This window comes from Capra hircus, chromosome 22, assembly GCF_001704415.2.
Source record: "Capra hircus breed San Clemente chromosome 22, ASM170441v1, whole genome shotgun sequence".
NCBI classification, from domain to species: domain Eukaryota; kingdom Metazoa; phylum Chordata; class Mammalia; order Artiodactyla; family Bovidae; genus Capra; species Capra hircus.
The window spans coordinates 14,650,065-14,658,131 of record NC_030829.1 but is presented as its reverse complement, the minus strand read 5'-3'; the positions used below and the strand labels follow the sequence as shown (position 1 = coordinate 14,658,131).

General features: G+C 58.4%; 1 protein-coding gene across 1 annotated transcript; it reads right to left on the bottom strand.

Moving 5' to 3' along the window:
- KLHL40 (kelch like family member 40) lies at positions 239–7,398 on the bottom strand. The gene is made up of 6 exons (XM_018066903.1): positions 6,184–7,398; positions 4,484–4,644; positions 4,097–4,204; positions 3,711–3,896; positions 1,761–1,907; positions 239–793 (listed from the first exon to the last, which is right to left on the bottom strand). The coding sequence occupies exons 1-6, from the start codon at positions 7,339–7,341 to the stop codon at positions 682–684; spliced, it is 1,872 nt and encodes a 623-aa protein (XP_017922392.1). The 5' UTR covers positions 7,342–7,398; the 3' UTR covers positions 239–681.

The following is an 8,067-nucleotide window of genomic DNA, read 5'->3' as shown; positions in this document are numbered from 1 at the left end:
GTTCAGCCATTCCCTTCCCCTTCCTCCCGTGGTCTCCCGGCTCCCTGTCCAGGCCAGATGAGGAGCTAGAGGTCCAGGGAGGGGGCTCAAACTCTCTGCGCACACAGAGTGTATAGGAGACATTCATGGAGGGCTGAGGCCACCGACCTAGGCAGCCCAGCAGCTGAACACAAGAAGCCCCAAGTCTTCAAACCACCTGGTCACTGCTGCTTGGAGCATCTCATCCCAGACACTGAGCTGCTTGCTCGGAAGGCACTTTATTCTTCTCACAGGAGAGTTACTCAGGCTGCAAGGCACTCGATGGGGTCGCTCCCCACCTGACAGGCAAGGAGGCTGAGTCCTGTGGGGCATTTACCAGCACACAGCCAGACTGGGGCTGAACCAGGGCGCAGCCTGACACCCCGTGAGCTTCTGCCTCGTGGACCAAGAACATTGGGGGATATGAGACACTGGAGAGGCCGAAAGTTTCTTATCCCTGCCTGAAGCCCCAGCACTGGGCAGCAATTTCCCTTTCCCAGATGAAGCAGTCTCTGGGGCACCATGACAGGTTGGGATCCAGGTGGGCTCTGCCTCTGCCAAACTCCTCTGCCAGGGACTCCTCCCTGGAGTCCCCACCCAGAAGGCCAGGCCTCTGTGGTCTGCAGCATGGGGGACAGGGCACATTCAGGCCCTCTGGGCTGGTCACAGCTTGGTCAGGCGTAACACGTTGAGTCGCACAGGTAGGAAGGTGGCGCCAGCAGCGTAGGCGATCTCCCGGAGGACCCCTTCCCACTTCTTCTCTTCCTCATTGTATCTGGGGTGGGAGGAGTGGGGACAAGGATGCAGAGCTCAGTCAACCAAGTCCAGGGTGGGGCCCAGCAGGAAGAGGGCAGCAGGCCACCCCTGGGAGGTGCTGCCTCCCAGCCCCAGGCCCACCTCCTTCCTTTCCATGCTCTGGGAAAGGGATGGGCACCTACCTAAAGAACACCTACATTCTAGGAAGGGCTCCCTCTCAAGAATTCCACACTCTTTTTTTTTTTTTTTTGTAACCACATAGCATATGGGGTCTTAGTTCCTTGACCAGGGATGGAAACCATGCGCCCTGCATTGGGAGGATGGAGTCTTAACCACTGGACCACCAGGGAAGTTCCAAGAATCCCATACTCCTTGAAGTCCACCTCCTTCCAGGAAGGTCTACACCTCCTCAATCCCCTCCTCTTGAGAATTTCTCAACTGAACCCTTGAAGAAGTAACCCCCAGCACCCTCCATGTCCTGGGTCCTGTTCTCCCAGCAGTGCTGCTCCCCAGAGGCCGCCTGCAGCACTGGCATCACTGAAGTTTCAAAAGCTGCCCCCAATGGCTGAAACCTCTCCCGACCACCCCCAGGTAGGATCAGCCAAAGAAGCAAGGCGCTGAGAAGCTAGGATCCAGCGACTTCTCACTCCCAGTCCAGCTCTCCCCCTCAGGAGGGAGGAGAGAGGAAAAGCCCACTCTGCTCCCTGGGGCCGATTTCTGTGGGTCTGGGTCCTAACCTTGGCATTGGCTTCTGACTGTGACACTGTAGATACTCCACAGTGGGGTGCAGTGCCGTGTGTGCCTACCCAGACTTCCCAACCAAATGGAGAGACCCTGGGCTAAGCAAGGCATGCCTGCTGTCTCGTCCCCACAGGGTTCCCTGGAAGGGGGTCAGCTATGCCCCGCCCATGAGCCTGCCAGGCGCTGCCTCGGTGCCCACCCAGCCTTGCTCACAATTCCTCTTACCTCCCTGGGGCCGGGCTCACCTCCAGATGTCATTGAGCTCTGTGGGAACCAGCTCTCCGGACTCAGTCTCCAGAGTGGCAAAGCCACCGATGGCATAGAGGGTACCCGCCAGGCTGACCAGGCTGAGTGAGCTGCGCTCCTGTGGGAAGGCCTCAAAGGGTGCCCACCTGATGGGAAAAAGGGGGCATGAGGGGGTGCCCCCATGGGCCTCGGCAAGCCCAGTGACTGTCCCCTGCCAGCATCCATAGCTTCAGCTGCAACCTTCAAAATCCGACTCCCAGGCACCCATTCTGCAAACACAACCTCCTCTTCCCTGACTGCTTAGGAACACCCTCTGGTCTTCTCTTCCTCCCCATTCTCTTGCCCCTCATGTTTCCCTTCATTGTGCCCCTATCATTCCATCCAACCTACCCTCGGTGAAACCCACCAGGGACCTCCCCAAGGTCCCACCTTTGCTTCTAAACCAACTCCTACTGGTCACTTCAGTCACCACTAAGACCATCCTGTGCACTCCTGCCCCTTCCCTCTTCTCCCCTTCACAGCCCAGAGCCTCTCAAGCTGCCTTCACTCTCCCTAACTCCTGAGGTTGGACCTCCATCCCTCCAAAACTGCTCTCCCAACCACCAGAATCCAGGGCCCACAGTACACACCTCTGTTGACATGACAAGGCTTCCTTGCTGAATAAAGCACCTGCCCCTGCTGTCCCTCAGGGCCTGGGCCTCAACTTCTCCCAGTCACACCCTCTCTCCTGAAGGAGCTTGTCTCCATGGAGTACTGTTGACCCCTAGATCTCACCCTCCAGCTCAGCCCTCTCTCTGCCCCAGAAGGCTCCTCCTGGACACCCCCAAGCACCTCACGTCTACATGTTCTAAACGGACCCTCATTTTTCCTACCTAACTTCAATAGTTCCTCAATAAATGACCTCCCAGCCTCACTCAAAAGCATCCACCTCTCCCTCTCACCCCCACCATCCTATCAATTGCTAAGTCCTGCTTCTTCTGTCTCCTGAACTCTTGCTACTGAGTTTGGCCTATGGACCAGCAGCAGCAGCATCACCCGGGGGGTTGTTAGAAATACACTGTGAGATCCCTCCCCAGACCTGAGATTCAGAATCTGCATTCCAGCATGACCCCCAGGAGATTTGTGTGCATGTGAGAAACACTGGCCTAGACCTTTCTCTGGTGCATCCTTTCTGCCCCATCACTGCTGTACCCTTGGCTCCAGGCCACCATCAGTACTTGCTACACAGCTGTACCCCCGCCTCCTGGGAAATCCCTAATCTCTTCTCTACATGGTCTGCCGTGAAGCATCTTGGTAAAACACAGATGGGAGCTTAAAACCCATCAGAGGCATTTCATTACTCTGGGGATAAAGTGCCTCAGCCCACTGGCCATCTCTCCAGCCCCAGTATCCACCATCCCCACCTCCCTTCACCCACCACACTCTATCCAGCCTGCCAAAACCCTTTTATCCAATGGGCTTGCCTTTTTTTTTCCTCCTAACTGCCTTGGCACTAGCCTTCCTTTGCCTTGGGGCATCCTCCCACCACCCCTTTAGCTGCAGAGTCCAACTGGTCTGCCAGCAGTTTTCTTCCTGACCTCCCTGGGCAGGGCAGCTTCTATCTTGGTTACTGCCCTTATCTCTAGCCATCAAGCCAGTGACCAGTATGAGTCTCTGAATGAGGAACCTGGCATCTCCTGGGAGATCTCGCCTGCAAACCAGGCTGGCCATAACACTTGCCTCTTCTTGTAGGGGAAGCCCACCTCATTGCTGACCAGAGTAAAGGGGCTACATCTGTGCTGATGTCCAAGCGGAACGGTGGAGACCCAAATTAGGTGCTATGATTCCTGCCAGAGCAGACACAGAGAGGGCTGACATAGGCCCAAAGCCGTGGGGCCAGAGGGTTACAGTGAGACCTTCGTCCCTGGCTGTTCTGTGGAAGGGGGTGGGGAGGCGGGAAGCAGCCATACTTGTTGTCTGCAATGCTGTACACCTCGGCTGAGCTGGTCAGCCCTGTGTCTGTGACACCAGCAGCTACAAAAATGCGGCCGTCATGGATGGTGGCCCCGAAGAGTGAGCGGGGAGTCTTCATGGGCGCCAGCTCCCTCCACTCGAACTTCTTAGGGTCGTAGACCGACATCTTGTTCAGGCACTTCCTATGGGATCGGGGTGGAGGGGCAGTGAGTGAGAAAGGAGAAGGCGGGAGTGGGCAGAGCCACCTCTCTCCCTTGGCCCAGTCCCTCCAGCTGCCTTCCAAGGTAGGCAGGACAGACCCCTGACAGCCTCGGGGAGACTCTGCTTCGGTTCCGCCCGCCGACCCGGCTGCTGCACTCTCCCCTCCAGGCCCGGGCCTCACCTATTGCTGCCTTTCCCGCCAATGACGTAGACTAGGTCCATATGAGAGAGCACAGAGTGTCCGTACACGGCATAGGGCAGCGGGTCCGATTCGCCCCATTTGAACGACCTAGAGGGGAGGAGAGTAAGGCGCTCTCTGTCCGTCTCTGCATCCGCCCACCACCCAACACGTGTTGGGATGCACCCGGCTTGTTAACTGGAACTCCCGAGACCGCTCAGCTCCCCGCTCCCACTTCACCTGCCAGCCCCGCCCCGCCCCCCGCCCTGGACTCTCGCTCACCCGCCCAGCCCCGCCCAGCCCCGCTCCGCCCAGCCTCGCCCCGCCCCGAGCCCTAGGCTCTCGCTCACCCCGCCCCGCCCAGCCCCCTGATCCTTGGCCCGCACTCACAGTCGGTCGTAGCACATGACCGAGTCCAGGCTTTGCTCATCGTCCTTGAGCTCTCTGCCGCCGACCACGTAGATGGAGTTAAGAGCCTCTCCCAAGCCGAAGAGGCAGCGCGGCGAGGGCAGCGGCGGCATCCCCAGCCATTCTGAGTCCAGGTGGTCAAACTGCGGGCCGGGCGGCCAGTCAGCGACCCTCCTCACGCCCTCTCATCAACTCCTCTCCCAGCCCCAGCCCAGCACCTTCTGGCCACCCCCCGCCCTGGGTCATGAGGTGTCCGGGCCTGCAGGTAGGGCCAGCGCAGCCCGGAGGCGGTGCCCGGAGACAGTGCCCCTCCTCCTATCGGGCTGAGAACAGCCTGAGGGTCCCAACCCCCAGGGGCCCGGAGATCACCTTTATAGCACCGTGATGGGGCATGCCTTGCAGAGCTGAGAAGGAGTCTCTGAGAGGGAGGCCCAGTTGCCGCCCTGGCCCTTCCCCAGTACAATTCCTGAATTGAGGCCTGCCTGACCCCTGTTTTCCATCCCATCCCACTGCACAGGAAAGGTCCAAATACAGCCACCCACTCCTTCAAACTTACAGTGTAATAAGTCTATGGCCCTGTGCACTCCAACAGTCGTTTTTTCTGGCCACATTCGTATGGCTTGTGGGATCTTAGTTCACTAATCAGAGATTGAACCCCAGCCCTCCACCCCCCTCTACACACACACCGTCCCACCTACCCCCACCCCTCCAACCCCCGGCAGTGAGAGTGGAGCCCTAACCACTGGACCTAGAGGGAATTCCCAACAGTCTGTTAATAACTATACTAGTGGCTCATCTTTTGGTGGAGTTTTCTGAGGGCTGAGCACTGTGCTGATGAACACTTTATAACCATCAATTAACCTTCAGACAATCTTATCAAGCAAGGAAGTATAACATCCCCATTTACAAACAGAGGCCTAGAGAGAATACACAGTGTGCCCACCTTGTGCCTTGGCTGGTGGAGATGCTCTCCCGACCCCTCAGCTTAACACTGGCACCATTCTGCCCCCCACCCCTCTCCAGCCTGGTTAGGCCTCAGTAAGCATGCTATTCACTAGGCTCCTTCCCATCTCTGTTGCATGCTCACTGGTTCCCACCCAGAAGCACTGCACCCTCCCCTCCACGTCTCCAAATTCACCCAACTGGCAAGGCTTAAACTTACATGGCCAGTCACAAGGAAACCACGTTTGCCCTCTGAGATCCCACTGTCACACTATAACTTGGACCAGGCACCCCACTCTCCTGCTCCTTGGGTCTCAGTTTCCTTATCTGTGCAATGGGAAGGAAGGGAGGATGGTCCCTTTGTTTGAGACACACTATTCTACATTCCAGTCCCAGCTTCATGCAGAGGTCTTAGCCAGGACCCTCACACTGACCTTGCTCCTTCTCACTGTCCCTGACTTCAATCCCTGCACAGACCTAGGGCCTCCAACATACTGACTATCTGAAAGCTGAAATCTCCCTGAAACTGAGACACCAAAGTTATACGTCTTATTGTCAACTGCCTATAACGATTTTCAGCCTTCAGGCAAATGGCTGTCACTCATCCTCCCCGGTCTACATCTCAGCCTAGATCCAATGACATTCCCCAACAAGTAGACACAGGCCTCTGCTGGGCCCCAAGGCGCCCCCCAGTGCCCAGAAATCAGTACTGGCCTCCCCTCCCAAGGCTGGCCAGGCACCTGCAAGAAGTAAGCGCTCATGGGGTCCTCTTTGTTGTCCTCATTGTAGAAAAGGCCTCCAGCCACGAAGATCTGGTTCTCTTTGGTCACTAGGCTGACATGGTTCTTGGGGATCTGGGTCGAGAGGGAGGCACAGTAGCACTCGTTGGCTGCCGGGTCATAGGCCACGGCGCCCTCCTCACTGATCATGAAGATGAGGTCCTGCAGGAACATGCCAAAGCGCAGGGTGTCATTGAGGATTCCGGGTAGGACGCGCTCTGCCTCCTCTTCCTCCTCCGCCTTGGCTTCGGTTGTGCCCTTGTCAGTGGCCTTGGCCCCAGCCGACTCCTTCCCCTTCTCCTTCTTCTTCTTGCGCAGCACAGTGATGCGGCCCTCGTGGGCATCTTTCACCATCTGCACCTTGCGCAGCAGCTCCGGCTGGGCACGCACGAGAGGGTGGCGCTCCACGCGGCTCTCTAGGAAGGCGCGTGGCAGCAAGCGGAAGCGCACGCTCTCGAAGACCGTGGGCAGTGCGCGCTGGCGCTCGGCTTGTGCCTCGGCGTCACCGCTGCTTGCCCATCGCATCACCGCTTCGAACACGGCTTCCTCCTTCTCTACGTTGAGGCCATCGCTGGAGATGATGGCAATGAGCTCGTCTGCCGAGAGCCCTAGGAAGTCGGCGTCGCGGGCCACCAGAGAGAAGCGCGCGCAGATGAAGTCGCGGGCGGACACGGCGAGGCGCGCGCAGTCGAGCAGGAGGCCGAGGCGGAAGACCGCCAGGCAGTTGGCCAGGCACAGGCGCTTCTGCAAGAAGGACACGCAGATGGTGAAGATAGAAGGGATCTGGAAGCGGTGCGCCGCAGCGAACAGGTCCTGCACACTCGCCTCGTCCAGCGCGATCTCTGAAGTGTACAGATAGTGGAGCACCTGGGCCACCACGTCAGGGGACACCTCCTCTAGGCGCAGCTCGCCTGCGCTCTCAGGCTCGGCCAGGAAGCGCGCCCGGAAGTAGGGGCTGCAGGCAGCCAGTACCAGGCGGTGGCACGGGAACTCGCGCTCGCCCACCCGCACCACACAGTCGAGGAACTTGCCGTGGTCCAGCATGTCCTTCAGCCCGTCCTGCAGGAGCGTCTGCTGGTACAGCCGCTGCTCCTCGGCCTGCTCCAAGCCCAGCGCCATGGTGGGTGGCCTCCTCTCCGCCCTCCCTGCCTTCCTGCTGGGTCGCACTCAGTCTACGCAGCTGTCCAAGCCGGGCTATATATAGAGCTGGACCCGGCCGGGTAAGGCGAGCTGCCTGGCCTCCCGCACATGACGCAGAGGGGACAGCTGGGCTGAGGCCCCCTCCCAGAGCAACCTTGACTCAGCCCCTGGGGTTCACGGGACTGGGGTAGGGTGTCTCAGTCCTCCCTGAAAGTTGAGGGCCTCCCTGCCTCCTCTGTACACGAGCACAGTGAGGCCTTCACTGCTTTCCTTCATCTAGGTGATGCGCCTCAGGGAAGGGGATGACCCAAGTTCTGCCTCTCAGTCCAAGCAGGGAGAAGCCTTCAAATCCCCCTGCAAGGGCCTCCCTTCCTCCTGGCCTTGTGGGCCTTCCTGCCCAGCTGCCCCGATCCTCCTTGCAGTGTATCTCCCTCCACCCTGGACACGGTGTGCTTAGGTTTCCCACTCAGTGAATTTGGGCCTGGGGAACCTGTTGCCTCAGCTTTAAAATGGGAAGACTTTTCTCCCCCAGCTCGGACACCTTCCTTGGACTGTGCAAGAAAGCAAGAAGATGCTTGAATAAACAAGGTCGCCACTTTCCTGTGGGGCCTGAGAAGGCCAGATCACTCTGTTGCACCTCAGTTTCCCTTCCTGCACAGTGAAGAGATGGGTGAGTTCGATTTTTAAGGGCTTCAGTTCAGTTCT

What these genes read in the sequence shown, in the direction of transcription:
- KLHL40 (XM_018066903.1), bottom strand. Translation starts at nt 7,341, where the DNA reads ATGGCGCTGGGCTTGGAGCAGGCCGAGGAGCAGCGGCTGTACCAGCAG. An exon ending in GGCGGGAAAGGCAGCAATAG is followed by an intron (nt 3,897 to 4,096) that starts GTGAGGCCCGGG and finishes CCGATCCCATAG; the next exon opens with GAAGTGCCTGAACAAGATGT. An exon ending in TACAGCATTGCAGACAACAA is followed by an intron (nt 1,908 to 3,710) that starts GTATGGCTGCTT and finishes TTTTCCCATCAG; the next exon opens with GTGGGCACCCTTTGAGGCCT.